General features: G+C 40.0%; 1 protein-coding gene across 3 annotated transcripts in view; it reads left to right on the top strand.

Moving 5' to 3' along the window:
- Positions 1 to 1,582: 1,582 nt before the first annotated feature.
- The window catches only part of ddr2l (discoidin domain receptor family, member 2, like), a 33,270-nt gene continuing 7,658 nt past the window's right edge, over positions 1,583 to 27,194 (top strand). For 2 of the 3 annotated variants that reach the window (XM_005730618.2, XM_005730616.2), the window contains exons 1-6: positions 1,583 to 1,920; positions 22,634 to 22,732; positions 22,919 to 23,021; positions 23,254 to 23,323; positions 24,399 to 24,551; positions 26,751 to 26,898. In XM_005730618.2, coding sequence (XP_005730675.1) covers positions 22,672 to 22,732; positions 22,919 to 23,021; positions 23,254 to 23,323; positions 24,399 to 24,551; positions 26,751 to 26,898 — 535 coding nt within the window. In that variant the 5' untranslated portion in view covers positions 1,583 to 1,920; positions 22,634 to 22,671. Of the gene's footprint in view, positions 1,921 to 9,803; positions 9,834 to 22,633; positions 22,733 to 22,918; positions 23,022 to 23,253; positions 23,324 to 24,398; positions 24,552 to 26,750; positions 26,899 to 27,194 lie in introns of those variants that run through there. The other variant, XM_005730617.1, reaches the window with a different exon arrangement.

The following is a 27,194-nucleotide window of genomic DNA, read 5'->3' as shown; positions in this document are numbered from 1 at the left end:
CACACACACACACACACACACACACACACACACACACACACACACACACACACACAGTGGTTTTAGAATAACTGCATATGTTTGTTAAAATACAGTCCTTATGTAGGATAACAACTTACTTTGCATGTTTACCATAAAAAAAGATTCAACTTTGTTTTTTAAGTGCTACAAAGTTGTGAGGCACAGGTGGGTCACAGAGTCCACTCAGATATAAAATGCTTCTGTGAACAGAGATGGGGGGCAAGAACGGTCAAGATTCTCACAGCTTCACAGCTTGAGGTATGAACCTGTTGAGGAACCGCAAGGTTTTTGGTTTTGGTTCATCTTCTATATCTTATCCCTGATGGTAGGAAGGAAAACAGGCTTTAATAAGGGTGCGAGGGTGTCCTGGATGATGATGGAAGCCCTGCAGATGTAGTGGTGGTTAAAGATCTCCAGCATGGGAGAGAGGGTGGCAACAATGATCTTTGCTGTTCTCATGAGACTGTCTAGATATTTCTTTTCAGACATTGTAATGCTTTCAAACCACACAGCATTTGAGTTGAGAGTAACAACCTTTCTCATTAAACTGGGAACAGGATCCATGATGATCAAAGTCGATGGTCTTCTGGGCTGTGTCATCATCAGCACAGCATAGAAGGTCCTCGGCTGTGCACTCCTGTCCTTACAGGAGCTCTGTAACAGCAAAGCCCACAGTATCCTGAAGGGAACATCCCACGCAGCACATCCCCTGTTTCAGCTCATGAAGGCAGTACAAGACCATAAAAGCCAAAACAGTCAGACTGAAAAAAAGCACACATTCCACGGTTGGTGCAACTATAAATAAAATTATAAAATAACTGAATACAATAAGTAAACAATGGTATGTCCCCTTTCACTAAACCGTTCAATATCGGGCTAATAGCTTATATTAACTTCAAAAATCCAAGTGCATTAGTAAAATGCTCCTGATTAAGAACGACTTCCAAGAATATTATAGCATATTTGAGACTTTTGAAAGTTTAAAATTGGGGTGTTTATCAGCAAAAGTCTTGCAACTACCAGTCTGAATATTAAATCCAAATGAACAGAAAAGTAAACGTTTGTAAGGTAAGAATTGTTAAATTATTAATTATCCTTTATTTAGTGTAAACTAAAATGTTTTCTTCAAACAGTAAGTCCAGCAATGTTCAAGTAAATGTAACTAGGGGAGAAAACCATGAAGTACTTATGTACTAGTACTAATGCATGTCATGTGGTAATTTAAGGCAGTTTTTTAACTGGTTGCTGAACTTCATTTGTTTTCAAGCGTTTAAAAATCAATAAATCAAATGAATGGATCTGTAAGGTTTTTAATGTGCGACCGAACAGTGAACTAAGCGTATTTCGGATATTTAGCGGCATTCAGTAGCCATTGTGCCGCTAAATATGGCGCTATTCAACAGCTGAAAGTGCAGCTCTGTGTAAGTACTATGATAATAACACGTTGCACTTTACATCACGTTGATGTAAAAGCCCTATCTTCCCTCCGTAGTCCCCTTCATAGGGCTCTTGTGCGCATGTCCTCCAGGCTCAGATGTCAGACACTCAGGGGGCTCATTGCCTTCCTCCTCCTCCTCCTCCGCCTCTTCGGAAACGGGATGTGATGTAAATACACAGAAACTTTTTTTCTGTCCCTCTCTCCTTGGTGTATGTCTTCTTCTTTCAACAAACTGCTGCGTTAAAAGTAGAATAAGAGCAAAAGAAGTAAAGTAAAAAGTCGCGTAAGTGAAGCATCCGGGAGGTAAAGCCACCGTTAGTTTTGTCCACCATGATCCTGTGAGCTCCTACGTCTGTCTCCGACAACAAACTCAAGAGGAGCCGGACTGCACTCCGAGAAAAACGAATCGAAGCGGAGAGAGGCTCGCTGCTGGTGTGGACCCGGAGGGAAACTGCGGACAGGTAAAACAGCTGACACTTTCTGTGGGTTTGAAAGGACTGAGAGCGGAGGATCCACGCTGCGGGAAAACTCGTGATGATGAAAGTGCATGATGGTAACAGGGCAGAAATCAGATTCTTTATATTGAGGCCTAGATGAGATGGGACATATCTCTGTTGTATTGAGAAAGATGCAGGAAAAATAATCAAGACATGATGCAACCAGCTGCAAATAGATATTTACTAATTGACCTACTAATCCTACCGTCCGAACAAGAGACATGTCAGAAAACAAAGGTGTGATTAGGTTTACAGAGAGGAGGAGTTTGAAAATTCTGGGAATACTGTAGAAAAATGTGCAGGAAATAAAATAGTCAGTGAATTACTATTAATCTTTTAGGACATAAAGGCAAAACTAAACTGTTTAACGTAAAACTTGAAGATGAAAAGTACGATATTGAAAAAGCCCACAAGGTTAGATGTTTTAGTTCAGTTGGTCATGATGTGTTTCAAGTTTCAAGGTATAGAAATGTTTTTTTTCCCTAAAAGAGAAGGTGATAGAAGTATAGTTCTGTCCTGTTTCACAATCATCCCTCTTCCAGATTATGTTTAACATCATGCGCTGTAGGGGTGCTCGATTGTTGTCTTCTGATTTGGTTAGATACTTATTCATTACATCTTTTTATGTTGTTGCGTTTTCAAATATTCCCTATGATTTGACAATAGGTTGCTTCACACAGACTGAAGGAGTTTTAACCTGGATGATGACTGATGACTTCTTTAGTGATAGCTTTTTTTTAAACAAACTGACCAACTTCATGGCTCACTTGTAGATTCGTGTTTGGACCTCATCTGGTTCTAGATGTTTATAAATTGTACTAGCACACTCTATAGGGGTGAGGGGACCCCAGGGTTAAAATATGTTACTGGTCTAATGTGAAATACCAACCAGTGGTGCAAACGACTTGATGATAGTGAAAAAAATACTAAAAACCTTTTGGCACCAGCCTCCCTGCAGCACCGGTTAACGACTCCTTACCCTTCAGTGAAGTAAATGGTAAAGTTCTATAGGCTGTTGATGGGGATGCACAATTTGTGTTGAATGAAATAAAGTATTGCAGGATGCAGACAAGTGCAGAACAGCTCGCTGTGCATTAGTTTGTGTTTGTATTTCTGTTGATAATATATATGCAGATGCATTACTGAGCTAGAAAAGTCCTTTAATGGCAGAAGCTGTGAAGCCTTTTAAAGGAACAATGTGTAACAGGTTTAGCACCAAAGTGAAAAGTTAATCAAAGCCAGGTATTTACACCAAAGTGAGCATAAATCACAGAGCTTAAATAGAGGAGTAAATGAGGTCTTCTGTATATTTTACTGTGAACTGCTGTGGTTATGTTGTTATCGTGTAAAGAGAGAGCTCATTATCATGTTTGTGTGCAAAGACATTGCATGTGTTTGCAGTTTACAGTAAGTTAATGTCACCAGTCAGACAGCAGACAGGTACTGTTGCCGTTTAATTTAGAACAGCTTGTTAACTGCTTCAAGTGAGCACACATAGGATTTGCCAATCAGAGAGCAGGATTTTCGGTTGCATTGTGAGAGTCCTGCATGCAGAGGTGCGTCTACAGAACTTTGGTGTAAAAGTTTTTAGTCTGCTGTGTTATTGTAAGCTTTGCATGTACAGTGTATTTGCATGCAGGTCCATGTGTGCGTGCTGCTGCTGACCTCTTCACCTGCAGTGGGATCATGTTTGGTTTATTTTCATGTTCAGCACTGAGTCAGCTCACGTTACAAGGATGAACTTATGGCTCACAGCAGCAGACCTTGAAGTGCAAACCCCAGTACGTTTGTTTTCCGTATCGCTATGATCATCATCAAACCTTATTTCATCTGTGGCTCAAAAGTAAATATATGCAAAAGCAGAATGCAAACACAAATGAACAAATATGACCAAAAACATGCAGGTTGTGGACAAAAATGATGATGATACTACATTTACCAAGTATTTTTGCCACTTAATGTTGAAAATTAATAAATCAAGGTCATGGTGTTCTTATTTACTGCGCTGTTATCTTATTCCTTTAACCAGGAAGAGGTTTTAATATTAAGAATCATGTTTTGTGGATGTGTTACTGGCTCACACAGGCAGCATTAACCTAACATGTTTTTCAATGGCAGTAGGGCAGGAGAAACTGGCGCTTCCAGAGAAAACCACAGGAAGAACATGCATACTGCCCACTCAAAGGCCCTGCCCAGGTTGGTTTGAACCCAGGACCCTGTTGCTGTCAGGCGACAGTCTTAAACACTGAGCCAGTGGTGCCAGTCTCAGCACAGTGGTCAAAAGTCTTCTTGAACAATATTGACACAGTTGTAATGGAAAAAACATGGTTTCCACATCAGTTATGGCTGTAACTTTTTTCCTTTCAAATTTTTAAGTTGTTAACAGCTCTCTTTTACTCATCTGACACATATTTTATATGTTCCCTGCCTGTAAATAATTCCAGGCTTTCATAATATCTAAGCTGTGTTATTGCCGGGGATGTGTTAGTATCTAAACTTAAGAAAGAGACATTTGAGGGTTTAGCAAAAGAACATCTGTTGACAGTTTAGTTTGATGTAGATTTAGAAATTCGATAAGCGTGAGCTTTAGATGCATTTCCCCAACAGCCGATGTTTGGAATAATAAGAGAGTACAGAATACAAGAAAGAGGAGAGCGGTGCAAGGCTGAAAATCCCCTCCACACCATGCATGAACCGAGTCCAGAAGGATCTGGAGGTAGTTTATGAGATTTTCTTGAGCTCATCAAGATGATGTGTCCCAGTTTTTTGTTTTTGTTTTTTCAGTTTGATTTGTCCCGTTATTAAATTTGCTTTATCTCTCAGTAGTAAAGGAACTTTTCAAAAATGTGTAGATCTGGAACAAGTCCAAAAGTTAATCTGCCCTAAGCTGGGCCAAACCCCACCTCTGCAGAAGAAGAAGAAAGAAATCCATCCATGACTTTTTGAGTAATCCTTCTAACAAACAGGCAAGTAAAAACCTATAAACCTATAGCACCAACCTACTTTGTAGTGGAAAAATATAGCTGTTCAGCTCACAGACACATTGCACAAGTTTCCAAAATTAGTGTCAAAATATTAATGAAGCAACTTTTTCTTTGCATTTTTTTAGGTACACTGATGCTAAAGTCCTAAAATACAGACTATTTATCGATGCCTTCATTTACTGATACTAACTAAACTTTCTATTGTCTGAAATATTCTGCTGAAAAGCTCTCGAAAGGGAGCAAAGTCATAAAATCGGACTCCCTTTAAAAGTCCCCAAATCAGTGTAATGATCAGCAAACCAACAAATAACCAGCAAACTGCAAAGAAGGTGACCACAAACCTTTGACACTAACGTTTAATACACAGCTTGGTTAGTTATGGTACTTAAAGCAAAACTCACTTCATCAGCCTGACTTACAACAAATGTTATAAATTATACAGGCTTAAGTTGAGCCCACTGTGAGAAAGGGATTTAAATACTGCCAGTTTGTGAATATCTATGACTAACAGTAAATAATACAAGTGGTTTATTTGGAAACTACTTATCGACCAACAATGTGACGCAGTCTCTGCTTCCAGCTTCTCTAATGAGAGAACGTGCTGTTTAGATTACAGTGAACTGATATTTTAGGACACTTAGACACAAATGGAGACATTGTTTTCTGACATTTTGTAGATAAAGCGATTTCTCTAAAAAGTAATTAACAGTGAGAAGTACCCCACCCCCAAACAAAGAACAACGTTATTTCTATCAGTCTGGAGTTGAGTCAGTGACTATCCGACCCCTGCAGGTATTTAAGTGGCTTCATGTTTATGACGTGAGATGGTAAAAATTTCATTTGTTGTTTCTTGAGGAGACTCTGAGAGCAGCCTGGAGCTACATGGAGAGAGTGATTGCACAAGAGCAGGAGCTCAGTGTTTGGCTCACACTGTGAGAGCTGACACCTCAGCTCACTCACAAAGAAAAGCAATGAAAGACGCTTCACTCTGCTCAACTTGATGATTCTTATACCAACTGTGCAGTATATTACTCTTATTAAAGAAGTATAGGTCATGTTTGAGTGTAGCAGCAGCCGAGAATATAACAAGCAGGATCCGATCTTGCACTGCTACTGCTGTCATCATAAGCTCATGATGCCTAAACCTTCACCTTAAATCACATGATACTGAGGTGATTCTTGGGGAGGTGGAAAAAAAGTCAACTGAGACAAAGACCTGCAAAAGTTTTGTAGTCTCCACATGTAAAACTTTATTAACTCTGTTAACTGGGAAAATATTTGGCGAGAGCCCCATTTCTCAAGAAATATTGATGTTGTGGCGTTCTTCACCGATTTAGATTTCTTTTCTAGCAGAAAGGACTCTGCAAATGTTACACTGGCCACGTTCTTTGTGACAGTCAAGTAACAGATAGCAATGTAACCTGGTGCCTCTCCAGTGAGTCTCTCCAACTCCTCCGTCTTGTACTACAGCTGGCGACAGTCTCGGTTTTGCTCTGCAATCTTGGTGAGCTTGGCATAGAGGCATGTCTGTGCAGTGAGACCGTGGCTAGTTGTTTACCAGCAGCTGAACTTTCAAACTTATTTGTTCTCCCTTTGTATACAAAGAAACTGCTTAAATTAGTTGCCAAGTATACTTGGGTGGCTGTTAATATAGTGAAGTGTGGGAAAACACTGAGGGAGCATTGATGCAGAAGTCTGTACCTTAGCTCTGTGTAAAACTGTGACAAAAGTCAAATCTAATTGTTTACAGGAAGAAACTGTTTCTTGGGTGTCAAAAAACCCCACCAAAGACAAGCTCATCTTATGAGCGCAATAGTAAACTAACCTTCATTATTCTTTGCTCCATTGTGAGTCAACAAAGGGCACCAAAAAAGAGGAAAAAAGGTATGAAAATGCAGATATTTCCCTTGTACAGAGCCTTGGTACAAAGTAAAGATCTTACATTGGTTTGCATTGTTTGAGTGATGAAACCTTGTGTTTTCAGTCAAACGTGAGAAGGTGTTGAAGGTGTTAAGAACATTTAAATAGCAAGTCTGGGTATCTATTTTGGTCTATCTGTTGGTAATGACCATTTCCCTCTCTTTTCAATTTTTATTTCCCTTTTTTAAAGAAGATATTGGTGCTGAGCCAAAGCGATTCACATTCATGCTAAAAGATGTAGCATGTTTGCTTTTACAGTTTTGCTACAGAGAAAGAATTGATACTGTCTGAGAGTCCCCAGATGGGAAGTGTGTAGTTGGACTCTGAGTGGCAACAAGCCACTGGCGGAAAGTGCTAAAGAGAAAGCAGAGAGATGCTGCTCAGACTTTCTTTTATCTGCATATGCACTGATGTCTGTAAACCTTGGCGCGGTAACCTACACCGTCGATGTGTTGATAGAAAGCAGGGGATAGTCACTTTACAGCCAAATAGTCTTTGTTTTAATGCTTTGGCCTCTCTGCACTCTGAGCCTGGCTTTGAGCTGAACGTTAACAAGATGACGTCAAACCATCTTCAAGAATCTCGATGAACGCTCTGGCTTTCCCATAAAGGATCATCAGACTTACAATATGCACGGCATTGGAGTCGCATCTCTTCTAAAATCTATCCAGCTCAATCTGGAGCCAATAAAGCCATCTATCTGTGGGAATCTAGGAAAAAGTAGACCTTTTTTTAGATTGTATCTCGCATGTTATATATTATATAATGCTATAATATATAATATGATATATCATCCTTCGCCCAACTAAATCTTTCACAAGTTTAGAAAAAGTTATCCGAAGTAATTTAACTTCAGGTCATTAAGTTACCACATAAATTCTTCGACCTTCTCGTCAGGTATTATTACGACATTCACGTAAAGCCTTTTTATAGAAATCCCACCACAGACGCACTGAAAAACACAAACACTTACAGGAAACTTCCACAATAGTTTTTGGAGAAATGTGTGCAGATAGTAGCTGCGGTTGGAGCCGAAGGAACAGATTACAGATAAGTTTAAAGGAGCCCATGTTTAAGTGTATTGAGTTTCCACCAGCCAGGCTGCAGCCAGCAGCTCATTAAACCCTTAAGAAACCACAAGGAGGATCTGTTAGAGTGGATCTGTGCAAGGCACATGAAGAGCAGAAGAAGAACGGCCAACATGGCAGCTGCTGAGAGAAGATGATATTGACTGAAATCGTCCGTGCCTATCACAACTTTATTAAAATTACATTTCTGTAAATTGCCAAAGGGATGCTCTGGTGGTTTGTGCACTGTCTGCTCTGAGACTGAGTCTTATCTGGTTTTAAAATAAGAAAAACAACTTGTCACTGCACTCTCAAATACTGTGTGTAGCTACTCTGCATTATTAGAAGTCTTATAGAAGGACTTTTCAACCGCCGACACTCCCATTCACAGCTTTTGTTCATATTTCTTGCAGTGTGGGATCCATTTCTTGCTCAATCATTTTCAAGTAACTCTCTCATAACAGTCCTTAATGGCTGGTTTAACTGTTGCTGCAAAGTACCCACATAAAAACATTGTTATTTTACAAGCTTCAATTTCCAAATGAACGACTTGCCACTGAAAAGTTTGCTGGAGAATCATGTGAAGTCACTAGTTACTGAATGTGTTTTGCTTCAGCTGTGGTTAATGTAGCGGTCATATTCCCACCCGTTTACTTCCAGTAAGATCATTGACACCTTTGTTAGTCCTGCAGGGTGAGGAAAGGGTGAACAATCCTCAGTGATGTATCACACCCTCCTTATGGTGACTATGAGACTGATTACGATCAGGACAGACCTTTCCTGACTTCCCCTCTTCAGTGATCTTTTAAACTTTCCTGTGTAGCTTTGTTAACTAAATCCAGATAATATGAGGTAAGTGTCCCTTGCATTTTGTCGAGCACACTGATTTTAATTATTTGTAGCATCTTGATTTTTGTAGTTGCATCTATCTGACTGTTGCCACAAACTTGATGAGGATTCTTTCTAAAGTCGCTACAATGTGGCTACAATGTAGCTTGCTATCGCCAGTGTGTGAATGTGTGTGTGAATGGGTGAATGACTGAATGTAGTGTAAAGCGCTTTGGGGTCCTATGGACTAGAAAAGCGCTATACAAATGCAGGCCATTTACCATTTACCATTTAATCAATTAGACCAATTGTTGACGACCCACCCTGAGACACCTTTTTGGATTTTGGTTTGGATTCTTGCAGCCGATTTGTGACAAGTGGGTTGGTAATTGGTTGATCTAATCTATTAGTCCAATCAGACAGGTAAATTAGTAGTTTGTTAGTACACTCCATTTTGGTGTATTACATCTTCTGGTAATCAAATTAAAGAATCAATACCTATACTTATGTATAAAAAATAACTTGTTTTTATGCATTTTTTACAATTTCCTAAATCAGTGCTGCTGTACTTTTGCTAAAAGTCTATAAGATGAGTTGAACTGCACATTTATGAGTCTGCTGAGTGGATTTGACTAGTTGATTTGCAGAAGGGTTTGGTTTGAATCCAAAGATGCCCTGAATGCACTTTGGGATGTTAGCTGTTGGTTTATAGCTTTTTGGCTCATTAAGAAATTTCTCTCCTGCCCATGCATGCAAGTCAGGCTGGTAAATATGCAGATAGGTATATTCAACAGTTAAGTCACTCTTTTTCAGTTCTCCTGAGTTCTCCTGAGTTTTTATTCAAGTCTTACTAGGGTTTATCCCCATAATAACCACCACCTGCTGACCCATCACTTCTCCAGAAAACAGCATCAACCATTTCTGAAAATCCCCGTCCTGTGTAGTGAGAGATTACATAGTTTTTAAAGAATGTCTGAAGTCTCTTACGTTCCGTGATAATCATCCATAAGGAGTATAGATTCTCATGAACAACTTGACTCATTGCAGTTTTCCCCTGTTGACTGAACAGTTAAAATGAGTAAGTAAACCTACAGACTTTTTCAAATTGTTTTTTTTTTTTGTACTTGCTCACAGCTGGTTTAAAACCTCAGGAACTGGAGCTTGAAGAACACAAGGGAACATTGTCTTGCACTCCATGAGAATAGCTACCTTAATACAAGCAATGTGTCAGTTAAACTGAAGTCAGATCTTAGATAGGTTGTGTTTTTCCTTCTTGTGACACCTTACTTTCTTGGCTTTAAATGCCATGCTGCTACACATGGATCTGTACAAGTTTGTGACTGGTTATGTGCTGACAACACGGCCTCTTTCTTTTGAAGGGTTAAGGTTGACTTGAATGGTTTATCTGTATTTATCTGAGTTCCTAACCACTTTCATGTGACTGCTAAACCTGGTTTTTAGTGTTAGGGTCAGTAAAAGCAACCGAGGAAGGGCTGTACTGGGTATGTTGAATTTGCTTGTTAGCACAGGCCCCTGGTGAGTTTTTATCACCAGTAATGGATGAAATAAAGCAAATGAATGCCAGATTTACTTCAGCCCTTGAATATGCCAGTTGATCTTTAGCTCATGCAACTCTGTGGTCTGTGTAATCATCTGGTGACAGACTGGGTTTACTCTGCATCTCACCAAGTGCATCCTGGGATGTCTGTAGTCCACGTGTGCTAAACGAGACCTAGTTCTGCCATCTGCCTGGACCGTCACATTAAAGTTAATGTACTCTGTGCTGTAGAAATTTGTGCAAACAGTAAACTGTTGGGTATCAAAAACCAAACAGTGGCCGTTTTTAAAGTGACAGGAGTCGTGAATAATGCTGTTTGATGTCAGAAACAGATTTTAGTTTACAGTTCTTCAGCGTCAACTTGTGTCTGCTCAGTGATAACTTCACTGAGCCTCCTGAGAGAGAGGAGTCGTCTGCTCCCTCCACCTCCAACCACTCCTGACAGAATTATGATACCCTGCATACCTGTGTGTGTATATCTGTGTGTGTACTGCTTGCATGTAGGTGCATGCATGTGTATAAACCTGCAGTGCTTTAAGGATGTATGGTCCTGAGTGTGTTTTAAATGGCTCCAGGTGTGTGCTTGCTTGCATGTGTTTTGTCGTGTCTCCAGGGTTTGTATTCAGACTTAAGCAACAGAGTCTTGAGTGACATTTTGATATCAGAGTAGTTACAAATTCTCCATCTGATTTCCAGAAGAGCAGCACTGAATCAATTAAAAAGAAGATGTGAATGAAGCAACACTTGCAAAACAAAACATTGAAGAGTTTTATGTAATCTTTTACTCAGAACTGCTTCAAGGCCAGTTCTGAGTAATTGTTTGAAAACTGTGATGGTTTACTCACTGAAAGTTTTAGCAGTTACTCAGCCATGCTAGACGAAACAGTTAAAAAGGAAGATGTACTACAAATATTGTCAATAAAATGCGTCTTGCAGAAGGTTTGACTATTTGCCAATCATAGGGCTGCATCTATCGTCAATTTCTTGGTGGATACTACATGTGTTTAAAATACAGTTGGGCTTATTCCCAATACCAGTAAAAGTAACTGTACAGTAAAATAGTTTATCTGTTATTGCAGGTTGTGAGGATTTTGTCTTGCGAGGAGATCTCGAGGCTTGCATGCATGGGCCTTTCTTTTTGGGACTCGTTACCTCTTTGGTTCTCAACCCAGAAGTTAGAAGGAAAATGCCAGATGTCACAAGATGAGTAAAGATAAGAAAAAAGACCCAATTTTGGTCTTTGCTTTCATTTCCTGGCATCAGCTGCACATTTCACACACCTTTTAGCTCTAATTAAAACTATGTGACTCTTGAATGCAAACATTTCCAGAGGTGATGTTAGCAAATCAGTTAAGATCGGGTAAAATATGTCTTTGAAATTTGGAGTTAGCAGGAATTTCCCAGTTTTAGGCTTAGCATGTCCCCCATTCATACTTTTTGGTGTATTTAATTGTGTTTAACTTGGCTTTGGTCTTTGCTGTCAGTTCAAAGCTTTACATGTTAAATCAAGCGCTCCTCACATTCTTCAAATGCCAGCAGCTTTTTCTAAACCAGCTGCTTCTCGGCTCGAGTTCAGACCTCGCAACCATCACCTGCTCCAGGGTTACATTTGCATCTTAAACGTTTTTCTGACTCCCAAGAGCAGTTTCACTCCGTGAGAAAAGTTAATAAAAGAACATAAACATGGACCTCAAAGCGCTGAACAGAGACAGCAGTCTATAGCAGACAACAATAAATGACCACAAAGTTTTGCACAGACTGAACAGGCACTGTTTCTGCTCATAGCTGTGCTTGCATATGAAATGAACTTAAGAAAGGACTCCACAGATTTTACAGTTGATTTGCACAGCATGGTCAGCACTGTGAAAGCTGTGTATAGCTTCTTTTGTGTGTGTGTGTTTTAGCCCAGTTTGAACTTGAAGTCTAGACATCTTGTGACCTGAGTATCACCAAACTTAACTCACACTGCTGTGGATAGAAAATAAAAGCGGCAGATTTTCTGTGAATGTAGCCTAAAGCGAGGGTTTTATGGATGGCCATGAGTCTATGTTTATCACAACCCACAAACAGATGAAAAAACCCTCTTTTGGCTTTCGATATGTCTACAGTGCTATTTGAAGGAAAACACTGGGAAGAAGGATGGCGCAAAATGTTTTGACGGTGAGCACACATCTGAATTTGGCTGCTCTCGGTCGTGTGGTACGGTTTTGATAAGAGAATCTCTTCATGAGTCTAATTATGGAAGTTTTATTTCTCGTGCAGTTGCTCTGTTGTTTCTGTTGATAAGCAGCTGGGAGTCTTTACCGTCTAACAACTTGATGGTGTGTTCCATTACAATCTGGACCCAACAGGCCTCTATGATTGTGTGAGCGCAGCCTCATTTATTGTGTTGCATAATCAGGCAGACATTGCTGCAGTGACAGAAAGGCTTTACAGCAGATTTTGATTCATATTGACTTGATAGCATCGCACAGCTGCTACAGATTTGTCAGTTGCACATACATGATGCAAAGCTCCCATTCCAATACATCCCAAAGGTGCTCTGCTGGAGATCTGGTGACTGTGGAGGCCATTTGATTACCAGCTACTACAAATCACTGGCTTATTTCAAGAAACCAGTTTGAGATTATTTAAGCTTTGTGACATGGCACATTATCCTGGCTGAAGCAGCCATCAGAAGAATACTCAGACTGTGGTGTTCATACCATGCTAAAGTGGTACTAAGGGACCCAAAGGATGCTAAAAAATGGAAAGTATCACTCAAACCATTATACTGTTGATGCAGGAGAAGATGAATTCATGCTTTCATGTTGTTTACACCAAATTTTGACCATGTCAGAATGTCGCAGCAAAAATTGAGAAACATCAGACCAGGCAACATTTTTTCCAAACTTCTGTTTAGACCCTGACTGCTATATCAACATGGTATTGGCATTTTAATGGCCAATTAAAAGCTAAAGGAGAAATGCCCTTCAGACATGTCATGAGTTTTAATGTTCCACAGGTAACTTTCCTACTGGCAACTTGTGTTTTGAACGACATGTCAGATTTTTGAATCACCAAGTATCGGCATGAGTATTGGTCTTAAAATCCTATATCAGTATATACATCAGTCTCTACTTCCATTGTTTCTGTTTTTGTGAACCCGTGTGTGCCAAGTGGCACACGGTGTGGTCTTCTGCTAATGTAGCCCATCTGCTTTAAGGTTCAATGTGTTGCACATTCAGAGATACTTTCTTGCATACCTTAGAGATGGTTGTGTGGGAAAATCCCAGTAGATCAGAAGTTTTTGAAATATGCAGCACCAACCAACAACCATGCTGCGTTCAGAGTCTTGCCAAACGTTTTTTTCCTCGGTCTTATACTTGGTTTGAGCTTCAGCAGATCTTAAATGCGTTGACTTGGTTCCATGTAATTGGCAAATTAGAAATGTGCATAAGCAAGCAGTTGAACATGGGTACATAATATAGTGCTAGTGAGAATACACAGAAAGATGTTTTTGTTCATTAGAATGGTGATTCGATGGAGAGCGATACAGACCAGCTAACATGGCTCTGGGATTCATAGAAGCAATCACAATTGAAAAAAATCATTTTTAATTAACACATTTATGCATTTAAAGGCTTTAAACTACAGAAACTCATCATAAAGACAATTAAAACATTGTGTCCATAGTCCTTGACAAAAGAGTGGGATTGTGGTATCACCTAGAATATGTGTGTGTGTGTGTGTGTGTGTGTTTGATTGGTTTATAATAAAGTCTTGCTCAAAGATCCCTTTTCCCTAAAGTGAAGTCAGGCATAACGACAGATAATTTTAGGTCAGTGTTTGTTACTAATGGTTTCTATTGTGTTCTCGGTGGGTCTGTTCAGTTTTGCTCTCAGTGAACTCTGTCTCATTCACCCCATCAACCAGAGAGAGAGAGAGAGAGAGAGAGAGAGAGAGATGTAGATTCCTGTGTGTAGCTGTAAGCGAGAGAGAGAGCCTTGGAGAAAGGCATGTGGATTCCTGTGTGTTTGTGTGAGCGAGAGACACAGAAGGAGAGAAAGACAGAAAGAGAGCGAGAGAGAGAGGTCTGGGTTGCGTTGAATGTTTGGAATGTTGAGGCTTTTGGCTTCAGTTTGTTCTGACGGGAGGAGGGAGGAGAGAGAAATGAGGGACAGAGGGAGAGGAAAAGAAAAATAGGGAGAGAGGATTAAGTAAGGGGAATTAGAGAAGGACAATGATGGTTTACTCTGTATAATAAGGAAAATGTACTTGAAGTAAAAGTAAAGGTATGAATGCGTTCTAATGGCCATGCCCATTTATGAACATAATTGTAGTTTGTTAGTATTTTGTGACTATTTTTGGCGGCAGTCAACTTTTTCATACTGGTTTAAACTGATGATCGTTTCTTTTTCCTTTGGGTGGTTCCAGTTACTTTATAAAATCCCATTCCCACGTGGCTGCCATTCTAACCTTTTTAAACACCTGTTGGTCACGTTTGCATTAAAAGTGTTTACTACTTTTCTGAACTGTGGCTTTAGCAATCATGGTGTAGTGTGTGAATTGTAAATACCAATGCCCAAAACCACTGGAAATGAGGATAATATTTTTACTTTAGTTACCGTATTTTTTGGACCATAAGGCGCACTGTCGATGAACGGGTCTTTTTTCATACATAAGGATTATATGGAATATAAGGTGCATTAAGCGAAACAAAACAGTCAGTCAAACTCCCACCTCCACTTCTGTACCATTGATTCATTAATGTTGAATTCTCTTGCAGCTGCTCTATTCCCATGTTGTTGCAGTATATTATTGACTAACCTCGTATTGTGGATGGATTATCTCAGTTGTTCTCCTGACTGAAGTTTGGTCCGTTTACAGCATCCTGCCATGCAATTGCATTTGTCCCTAAACATCAGGAACCCTCATGTATGGCTGGGTCATATCATACCATTCACAGTAATACCGGTATAATATTAGGCAATGATAAAAAAATTTAAATATCGCGATAGAATATGGGTAAAAAGTGCATACCCAGTGCCTTTGTTTTCATACGCACATGGCAGAAGAAGCATGGCGACGACGGAGAATGAGAAGGGCGAAAGCGGATCGTTGAATGACAGATGAACCAAAATTGGTTTGTAAAAATGCTGCAACTTCAGTGGTGTGGAACTGATTTGGCTTTCGTCTGTTAACTTTTATCGAGTGGAAAAAAGTTACTATTCATCCTCTAGCTTCACTGTGTTTAACATAGCTAACATAGCTGTGTCACTAGCTATCATGTCGCATCGTTATATAACAGCTAGTCCAACTTCAACAACCCTACAAACGTCACTGCTGTTTAGTTTTCTGTCTTCATTTATGTTGGAAGTGATAGAAAAGCTGTACATTTTAATTTTTTCAGAAATCTCTGTCAGAACATGCTATATCATGTTTAGGTAGAAACTAGCGAGCTAACTAACTTCTAACTCCGTTAAATTTAATAAATTCTGTTTTCATGGATCCATGGATGTTAAACGTAACTGTTACACCTGGTAAAGCAGCAACGCTGAACATTTTATTACAGATGAAAGAATGTAAACAGTTTTTAACTCTCAGTGATGCCGCAATGTTCGTTTGACTTTGGAACCTGAAGCGCTAGCCGTAATGCTCTGACTATCCATCAAGCGGTGCGGCTTCGTAGCTTACCAAAGTTGTACTGAAACATTTTTTGACAGATTTTTGAGTGCCGTGTACCACATAAGATCGGTTCATGGTCAGTAAGCACAACCAGAATTCATACATAAGGCGCACGGGATTGTAAGGTGCACTGTCGATTTTTGGGAAAATTAAAGGATTTTAACTGCACCTTATAGTGCGAAAAATGCAGTACTTTAAATTAGGGCTGCCACGATTAGTCGACCAGTCACGATTACGTCGACTATCAAAATCGTCGACAACTAATTTAATAGTCGACGCGTCATTTGAAGCTTTGTAAGATCCCAAAAGATGCAGGAATAAGTAGTAGGATTTAAGAGTGTAATAACGGACAGAAACAGAAGATGGCAGCACAGCATGTACAAGGATACCAGCTGCCGTTAAATCCCGAAGAAGAAACTGTGTCCCAGAATTCATAGCGCGGCCCAGCTCAGTTTCCAACAATGGCGGCAGCTAGTTAGTTTTAGTATTACTTGTATTATTCTTTCTCGGTCACAAAATAAACGTTTAACATATTTTCAGATGAGAATGTAGCTGTGTAAACCTCAAATATCTGCTCAGTTTATCAAGACACCACATATTTTAAAAAGCGCTCCGACGTTTTCGGAGACGTCTGTTACCCACTAGCTCGATAGCTAGCCGGGGTTCAAGGCTAACTAGAGCCCGTGAGAACACCGGACTCCCGGCAAATCGTTTTCAAACCCACCGCCGTCTTTCGCTACTCAGGTTAAACATATATAAGTCACTTAGATAACTTACAAATGTTATTGTTTGGCTTTTTTTTTGTATTTTATTTGTTCCTGAGTAAATCGGTTTGAGATTAAAGTTATAGTTTCTACGCAGCTGAATAAACGTCAAGCAGACAACTGATTATCAGAAGTGTGAGATGGTCGAGAATATACTCCGGTGTCCTGTTATATTTTAGATAGCAGGGAGCAGACGGCTGAGTTTATTAAACTCCACCGAAACAATCTGCAAATTTCATTAAAATTTAATAAACTCATCTTGTCTTTGTGTTTAGTTAGCACATACCTTAAACACTTAAAGCTGTAAGCTAATGGTAGTTATATAAGAGCAGATGCTGCTGGTGCAATAAGCTGTACGTTTTACGTCCAATGGATGCATGATCTGATTAGTCGACTAATTGCAAAAATAATCGGTGACTAGTCGATTATCAAAATAATCGTTTGTGGCAGCCCTACTTTAAATATATTTTTATGCTGAACTTTGGTACTAACAGCAAATAGTCTGAGTACATAGCTATTCTTCTATATATCTATAGTTTATCTGTTACAAAATAACATTGTCTTTTTTTATGTAATGCAAAAGTGCACATTAGCTGGACATGAGCCTGAGCATCCTGCACAATGGTTTCTATACTGGAAACACCCATGTTCAAACAATGGTTTGTCAGAGTGACTGTGACTAAGCAGTGATGTAATCATTTAAAGCACACATAGCTGGGCTAGGCAAAGAATCTCAAAGTGCAAGTTCTGCATAATTGAAACAAAGACAGTTTGTATGCATCCATATAATGTGACTCTGATTTTAATAAGATTTAAAGTTATTGAATAAATGCCCCACAGACCAGAGTGCGCTGAACAAAACTAGTCTTTCTGTACTTTTCTTTTATGATAACATACTTGTTTGATGCAAACTATCTTCAGCTATATTGTGTGTTAATTTATTACACATTAATCTCTGTATTGATGCAGAACGGAAATGCTTTTAAAAAATATCACACTATTTAATGAATCCAGTTTTTTAAATGCGTAAATTTCCTTTCACTAGTTTCGATCATGTTCTTTTTAGGCTTTGTGATGGTGTCAGTTTTGATCACTGTTTTCTATTACACTCAGGTGGGTACATAGACCTGCTAAACCCATTTGTGCTTTCTGTCAGTGCTGCAGATTTACAGTTCGGAGGTTTTTGGTCAAAAGAAGGTTGTTATTTCCATCTGCAATAATTTATATTTGGCAGTAAGGCTCTGCTCTGGAAAAGCAGCAGCAAGACCCCTCTACAGAACAGGTCAGGCATCAATAACTTGTGGCTCCTAGAGTTTCCAAAAGAAGAATGGGAAGCAGAATCCAGCCCCTCTCCTGTGGAACCAGCTCCCAGTGTGCACTCAGAGACGCGCACCCTCTCTAATGTTAAGAGCGGTTTAAATGTTCTTTTTGGATAATGCTTATAGTTAGGACTGGATCAGGTTACCTTGAACCATCACTTAGTTGTCGGCTCAGACTGCTGGGGGACTTTCCCAGGTTGCACTGAACATTTCTTCTCCTCTCACCTCTTTTCACTGGCATTGCATTTATTGTACAGCTATTGCATGTTACTAACTTTTGCCTGCTCTTTCCTGCAGTGTTTTTCTTTTTTCATTTTGTTTGTTGTGTGTGATCTCTCTATGCTCCTGTTTTTTTCCCATCTCTTTCCCCTCAAACCCCAGCGGGTCGAGACAGATGGCTGCCCCTCCCTGAGCCTCGTTCTGCCAGAGATTTCTTCCTCTTTAAAAGGATGTTCATCCACATAGATGATTGTTGTCGGCTCTCCACTCAAATATTATTTGAAATTGAACTGAATCAAACTGAATTTTTTTTTTTAAAGTCTCTTATCTGTGTAAATTGCTGGACCCACATGTCTTCGTTCACTCAGGTCAGCAGACCAGATACTTTTGCTGATTCTGAAGAGAAAACTCAGACGTGACAGTTGCTTTTTCATTTGTGGCACAATTTGCCACTGCACACCAGGCAGACTTAAATCTCATTTAAAAATACACCTTTGCTCCCTAGCCTTTGTCCCATTGTGAGATACTGACTGTGATTTTAAGTCATCTTTTAATTGTCATGGTTCTTTTGTGTCTCCCCGTTGCTGCTTTAAAAGTAAAAGTGGCAAAAGTATTTTATAGATAGTGAATGTGGTTTGGTATGAATTGAACAGATCATGACATTGAAAGCAGGATGCAGATCTGCATCAACTGTGGACATGCTAGAGCAATTTAGATGAGATTTGCCAATTGGATCCATAGAGCAGTATCAGTAAAGCGATCGGGTAATGTAGGCTGATCCCAGCTGATCTGCTGCGATTTTCTGGACTTTGTAGCCTGCTTGAGCTAACCCTAAACTTGATTTATGCTGCTCTCAGCAGCAGAGAAGTTTGAAAAAAACACAAAAGGCCCTTTGCCAAGTCCACAATTGACCCATTTACTGTATCGCTCTCATGTTGCACACTCATCTAGAACAGTGGTCTAAAGCGAACACAGACCTTTAAAGTAGTTCAGATCTAAACAAAGACGTGGATGATGCATAGACACTGACAAACAATCTCCTGTGTTGTTTAGAGAGCAGGACCTAGTTACATAATGTGCACACTTTGGTAAGGCATGTAATTGCAAGGCTTGATGCCCCAAAGTTGTTTTACGGCGATTTAATTTCCAGAAATCTGGTTTATTTATAGCGAGCCTGAAAAAACTAAATGGTCTGTTTGTCATGGTGGCTCGAGAGGTCAAGAAATACTCCAGGAAGTTATTTATAATTTGCTTATAATGAAGCAGATTTTTTTTCATCACTTATTTGTTACAAAAACAGTTCAGTATCGGTCTTCATTAGATTCTTCCAAGGGTTACTTTTTTGTTTCTCTCTGACTTCTCTTTGTCTCTTTTACTGTCTTTTTCTCTCTGTTATTTTCTCTCTCTCACTCTCTCGTCATGTGATTTTGCTGTAGAGATGAGCAACAGAGCAGGAATCTGAGGTTCAGCCAACGCATTACATAAAGCTCCCTCCTTCTCCCCCAGTCGTTGCTAGAAAACAAACGTGAACCACTTCTTCTTCAGCTCGGCTAAAGTGAATGAACTCACTTCCTGAAGGCAGAGCAGGGAGTTTTTCATTAGGGAAAAAAAGAGAGAGAGAGAGGGAGAACGATTGTTTCAGGAACAGACTGGATTCTCTGGTATTTAAGAACAGTCAGTATGTGCAGAAAAACATGCAAGTCTGCAATCAGCTGCTGCAGCCTGTTGTGTCTACAGACCGAAACATTCACATCCATGTCAAGATGGCAAGGCTTCCCGTCTTTAACTCCTGTTAGCGCTGAGCTGGATGTTTGCCACAAGGACAGACAGCAAAGGTTTTGATTCATGGTCAGTTTCAGATTTTGCCTGTTGAAGTCATCACGACATAAACTGGACGCATCAGACGTGATCCTTCTTTGTGTTTTTCATTTCATTGTAGAGCAGAGGGTCTTGAATCTGAAGCTCCCTGTGGCTTTGACAAAAAAAGGAGAAACTAAACTTAACTACAGTAACTTTTCTATATTTTATAAGTGAGGTCTGGTACCAGAACTGTGCTGCAAGAGAAGTTTGTGTCTCCCCCTGGTCTCAAGTCAGACAGAGCCACTGTGATTGTTCTGCAGATGGAGTTTACTTTCTTTTTTACTTTTAACCTCCTAAGACCTGAACTCTTTCATGGCATGCATTTTCAGTTTCTCTTGGGACCTGATGAATGTAAAAACAAAGAATTACCTGATTTTTTTTTTCTTTTTACCTGATTTTTGTTTCTGAGAGAAATTAGACTGACATATGAGGACATTTGCTTTACATTTCGATAGAACAGTGGCAGTATAGTGTCCTCGGAAGTGGATATCAGGCCCTTGTAGAGCAAAATTTAGTATTTTGGTCTAGACCAGCAGTCCCCAACCCCCTGCCCACAGACCGGTACCAGTCCGTGAGTTGTTTGGTACTGGGCCCGCGAGTTCAGGCACAGGTGTAAAATTTAGGGTTTTTATCGGTTTTTAAGTGTTATTTTTTTAATTGTTTTTATCGTTAACTCTGTTTCCCTGGGTCTTTTCCTGTGTGTTATGAATTAATCTTCTTTTTTGGTACCAGTACTGGTTTTATTTTGTTGTATTTATCTGCGACACCTTGTGTGAAAATAGTGTCGGACATAAACTGGTCCGTGGTGCACCTTTACTGGGTTAGCATCAGGGTCAAATTCCGCTCTGATCCCAAAAGAGTTTAAAAAACCTGGAAGTTCGTGTTTGACTTTAACGCTGTCCTCTCTCTCTTTGCTTCTCCCTTCCACCCATTGTTGTCCTCCCCACCTTGCTCACCTCCCTCCCTCCTCCTCCTCTCTTTGTGTTTCTCTCCTTTTCTTCATTTTCTTATCGGCCCTCGGCCTCAAACCGCTGTCTGCGTTCTTTCTTCCTCTCTTTGTCTTTTTTCCTGTCTATTTTCTTTTTCTGTCCTCCTGTCTCTCTATCACCCCGTCTTTCTCGCCTGCCCAGCTGTTCTGACCCCGAGAACTTTACACAGAGTGAATGTAGAGAACAAGACAATACGAGTAGACAGCGGTTGTAGTTTTTCTATATGTGTCTATGTATTTATGCTTGAAATGCTTTGTGTGCAACAATAGGGGTGTGTTCGTGTGCGTGTGTATGTATGTGTGTGTTCTTTAGTGTTGCATAACCTCTGTGAGTGGGATGCTGTTTGCGTCCAGTGTTTATAAACTACTCCGCTCCAACAGCAATAACGTTGCGAAATCAAACACACACACACACACACACACGAACAGTCCTCTCGTAAATGACGGTAGGAGTCATTCAGACTCCTCCTCGTCCATCCATCCTGCTGCAGTTGTGTAAAACAGTGACCGCTGGAGACAGTCGACTTCCTACAGCGAAAACAAAGATTTTGTTTGTTTTGTTTGGAGGAAATTGCAGTTTTCAATGTTTTAGTGTCAGATAATCAGTTAAATTACTCTTAATGTGCACAATGGAACACCTAAATCTCCAGAGTTCTGCTTGAATGAGGGATTCACGTCTATTCAAGCCTCAAACGAGGGATATGATAGCTGAAAGACTTTAGATTTTATAGTAAACCGTAGAATGATTCTTTAAACGTAGATAAATTAGAAACAGATGAAAATATGTTGCTGGATAAAATGGGATTAGAGGGAATAAATCATTTTAAGGAGGGATTAAGGATAGGAGCAGCAAAAAACAACAAAAGCAGAGTTCTTCAAAAATTCATCATCACACAGGAGACGTCAAAAATTCGTTCATGTACTATGATTGTCAACTTTGGGTGACGATGGCGGGCAAAATCAAAAACTTAAACATCTATTCTAGTTATGTGTTTATAGGACCTTTTTTATTTTACAATGGCAGTAATGGTCTTTGCATATGTGCAAATTGGCATGTCAACTTAAAGACAAAATAATGCTGTATTTTATGGGTCAGTTTACTGAAACTTTCCTCATAATTTTCCTAAAAACGTGCAAAAATTGCAAAGAGATTTCGCAAAAGAAGTCAACGTGGTTCTGCAGTGGTTAGCGCTTTTCCTGTTTTGGAATGAGTTCTTTACACGCACTCTTGGCTTCCTCCCACTGTCAAGAGACATCCTCGTTAGGTTAGCTGGGTATTCTTAATTGGCTATAGGTGTAAATGGTTGTCTGTCTCGATGTGATTGGCGGCCTGTCCGGGGAATAAGCTCCAGCCCGACTACAACCCTGAATTGGATAAAATGAAGAAAATAGAGGGATGGGTTTCCAAAAAAATGTTTACTGTAACACTTTATTCCCTTGTTGTCTGAGCCGTCATTCGCTGTCAGCTGCAGATGTTCATGTTGTTTTTTCTGTGTCTCGCAGAGATGTAGCGTGTGTGTTGGTGTGATCGGCGGACCATCATGCACCTCTTCTTGCTGCTGATCCTTCAAGCTACAGCAGCCATCGGACAGATTGATCCCGGTACACAGGCACACAGGCACACACACACAAACCCCACTTTACCCCATCTTGATTTTAAATCTAAATCCATCCTCTGGAACGAGCCAATTTAAACAGTTACAACTCAATAAAATGTTTCATTTGTAAAGGTCTATAATCCGTCCTTGCAAAACACATAAAAATAAAATTGTGAATGTGTTTTTCCAGCACACTGTCGCTACCCCTTGGGCATGGAGGATCGACGGATCAAAGATGATGCGCTCAAAGCATCCAGCCAATGGCACGAAACAACAGGACCACAGTACGCCAGGTAGGTGTGGCTTAAAGGTTAAGTCGACTGGTTTTAAAAAAGTGTCTTTTATTGTTTTTAACTCTTGAATAAAGAAAAAAAGAAAAACCTGAAATGGAATTGTGAGATACAAAAATTGATTAAATATGCTTTAGAATGAAGTCAAATAAAAATTTGAAGATTTTAGAACTCCATCTTTTGGTTAAACTTGTGCAAGTGTGGTTTATGTGTTTGTGTGTGTGTGCGTGTGCAGGTTGAATCGTGAGGAGGGAGACGGCGCCTGGTGTCCTGCAGCGCTGCCATCAGTCAGTCAGTACCTCGAGGTTTGTGTCTGAAGCGTGCTCAGTCATGTCCGGGTACCTGCATTTGTTATGTGGCGAAGTTCTACTCCATAAGTAAGAAGGTGTCGTGCATGCAGGAGAAAGTGGCGCTGCACAGTCAGTGTAACATGAGAACGGGTGAAAAGATCACAGTGGATCAGAATCTGAGGTTTCAGAGTGTAACACAATATTTAAGTGCTTTGCAAAGCAGCTAAATTCAGTACATTCTGATTTAAAGGTGAAGTCTGTGTGTGGTCTACAAAGTTATTCTTTGGATAAATCTAGAAGCTCATGTGTTACCCAGAGAAGGCTGTTATTACAAACTGGCTAAATCTGTGTATAACAGCTGACTTGTGGGACGAGTGGAAGACAAAGAAATACTTACCTTCACAACTGAGCGATCTTTTAATAAAGTTGGTGGTATCGATACTGCGCCACATGTGTGAATGCTGCAGTGTGAAGCTGTAGGTATTTAAATATCAAAGGAGAGAATCTGAGTCACAGTCATCTGTGGACATCAAAGACTGTATGGAAAATCCTCAGTTTCACATGATATTTATGCGATTCAGACATTCTTACACTTCACATCTGTTTAAGTCGCTTTAATATCTGTATATTGACATACGTTTTATATGTTAAAATGAGGAAAGTAATTAAAAAATCTAAAACCTGAAAATAATTTTGTGATGTTGCAGAGGTTTTTGTGTGCACACTGTTGAGTAAAGGCACACAGAGCATCTTTAGTTTTTACAGTTTTCTTTATGGGCCGATTTCTGTAGAAATGCAACAAAAATCCTGAGACGCTGCAAACACTCAGCTCACGATAAAAACCAACTTTGAAGCCTGTTATAGATCTCTGACTTAAATGCATCTCGTATTTGGAAGCTGCATGCCTCTTGACATTAAAATTGCAGGATTAACAACCAGATGTGTGGACGGCTTGCCTCTATACTTTTGGGGTGAACCATTTTCCCACGTTAATGATACAATATTATCTTTAAATGCAGCCTTTAGTTTTTAGGTTACTCGCATGTTACAAGATTTGACCGAAAGCCTTTTGCTGGAATTTTCTTTTTAGGTGGATCTCGGCAGACTCACCTTTCTGACGGTTATTGGTACTCAGGGACGATATATCAGGAACTCTGGGAATGAGTTTGCCCGAGAGTATCGCGTAAACTACAGCAGGGACGGCAAGCTGTGGAAGTCCTGGAGGAATCGGCAGGGGAACGAGGTGAGTGACCCAAATATCTTACAAAAAGGACTTAATGAGAGGAGAGAGGAAACAGACTGAAAAATGGGACATGAGAAGGGTCTGAGCCGAAGGAAGAATAGGAGGAAATACGTGAGGACTGATGGAGGGAAGACTGGAGAAAGAGGAAGAAAAAAAGAAACGAACAGGATTTTTTTCCTCTCGTTTTTCACTCTAAGCTGCTTCTGGTCATTCATATTCATATCAGAGGAAATTACATTTACACGCCAGCTTCCTGTTGGCATTTGAGGTCCTCGCAGCTACGCAACACTGTTAGAACAATTTAAAACACCAGAATCATGTTTTTGATCTGAGGCTCCTCCCTCACATTCACATGGGGAACTTCCCAGAGTCTGTGCAGATTTCTGGTTATTTTGTGCCCAGCAGCACAAAGATTCACATTCCAAATTTCTCAGGGTGCTTTTTTTCACTTTAGGAAATGAAGCCCGGAAACATCCGCTGAGGAGTAACTGATGCATGCCGTCAGCAGAAACTCTCAAGCTTGTCTTCTTTGCTTTGAATGTTCGGCTGCTTATTTCTACACGTGCAGTTGTGCAGGGGCACTGTGTGAGAGGCAGTGAATATTAAAAAATATATATATTATTTTCTTGTGAACATAAATTTGGCATCATCCTCACCGTCCTTTTGCATCTATTTGTGATTATTTTTGTGGTTTTTGTCACTTTGTTCGATAATTCTGCTCATTTAGGGTGTGTTTGCGTTTTGTATTTGTTTAGCATAGCTTTTCTTGTCTTTTTAAAGAGATTTTCCTGCATCATTATAATAATGTTGGTCCAGGATCTACGTTGCAACTGACCAATCAGCTTTCAGTTTGCACTGGCCAAGAAGTTAGTTAATTATTTTAAAAGTATCACTAGCAAACTTACATGAGCAAACTAAATTTGGCTAACAGAAGCTAACCTGATAATATTTTTATTCGATTGTATAGATTAATAAAGAAAACAGAGCGTTTCTTATAAACATAGCCTTTTTTTTTCTTTTTTACCCCATAATACAAAGCTGTGACATCACAACAATGTGACTGGTCACTTTCAATGTTGATCCTGGACACACATTGTTATGATGATGCAGAAAAAACACCAACACAGGGATATCAGATGCACCAATCGTTGGTCGCTGCCCCTCCCTGATCTTGATTTTGTCGGTGGTCTCTATTGCCAAGCGCTGCTCGTAGCAGGTTGTTTGCTCACTGGGGCTCTCTCTCTAATATTGCAGCATATTTAACTCCCTATTGTCAGGCACAAATTTTCCTCTAGACACCATCACAGTGGATTTTAATCAAGCAATCAAAATGTGACTGAAATGCACACCTTCTGGTCTAAATCAAGGGATTTAACAAAAGTAACACAAAACCTATAAAAGTGGCTAGATAGCAACGTTTTTATCTCTTTAATTAGCCCATTCTCACTCCCAATGCCTAATATACCGACGATTTGTCAAATCCTGAGGTGTTCCATGGGAATGTGAAAGGTGACCTTCTGCGTTCCTATGCTACGCGCTGGATTGTGGATGAAATCGAATAGAATGAAGCTCCCACGGTAAGACATGTTCCAGCCGTGTATTCCAGCCCTAACCCTAACCTTATCCCTAATCGTAACCGACACCTTAATCGTGTTAAATAGTGTTTTCCAAAGCAATTTAAGTAAAATAAATGTACATGTGTGGATTCGTTCCAACGGTTCTTTTCCGAACTCGTAATATAGCGTTGGGTGGCTGAAATCGTAATATACCGACTATTTGTCACCTAGCATAAAATGTTACACTTTGGGAGTGGGAACGTGTTGCTTTAATAGCTTTATTGTTTGTTTGTTTTTCAGCCTAAAAAAATCCCTCCTTCACTTGCACCAATGTCTCTTTGGGAGGTCCAATGCACACCTTCCAAACACAAGTTCAGCACTTGGAATCAACTCCAGATCTCTTGTCTGGTTCATTTGTCACTGAATAATGAGGGCACAGGCCTCACCTGGCCAGGACACTGTTTGTCAAGCAATTCTCTGAAAATCAATGGACTGTATAAAGATGGCTATAAAGTCAAAACATGTCACATGACAACTTGTAACAACACTATTAACCTACTGATTGAACAGATGTTCCAGGGGTTTAATCTTTCTGTACTCCTGGTGTGATGGTCTTCTTTGTATCCCTGATATCTGTGTACAGATTATTGAGGGAAACAAAGACGCCTACACCTCTGTCATAAAGGACCTCCGCCCTCCGATAGTCACCCGCTACGTCCGGCTGCTCCCCGTGACCAGACTGTCCACCACCGTCTGCATGAGAGTGGAGCTGTACGGCTGTTCATGGGACGGTAGGACACATAAACACACAGTTTCCTTGTTAATGTGCGTTTTCGTCAGCTCAACTGCCATTAGAGACTGTTTACGCTTCCTCAGAGACAAGTAAACCTCTTCATGTCAACATAAAAGCTTTTAATGTCCATAAACAACTGTTTTTCATCCACAAGCAACACTTTTATTTAACAAACACTGCTGTTTATCAGATCCTTATATCGAGCAAAAACAGGAATTTGAATGATGTGAGTGCGATCCTCACACTGTTGTCATGAAGGTTGAAAGTTTGCTGTTCTGAGTGCAGCTGTGGGAT

The sequence above is a fragment of the Pundamilia nyererei genome, unplaced genomic scaffold (genome assembly GCF_000239375.1).
Source record: "Pundamilia nyererei isolate P.nyererei 1_Seehausen unplaced genomic scaffold, PunNye1.0 scaffold00038, whole genome shotgun sequence".
In the NCBI taxonomy this organism is placed as follows: domain Eukaryota; kingdom Metazoa; phylum Chordata; class Actinopteri; order Cichliformes; family Cichlidae; genus Pundamilia; species Pundamilia nyererei.
The sequence above is the reverse complement of the archived record's forward strand: the minus strand, read 5'-3'. Positions and strand labels throughout refer to the sequence as shown.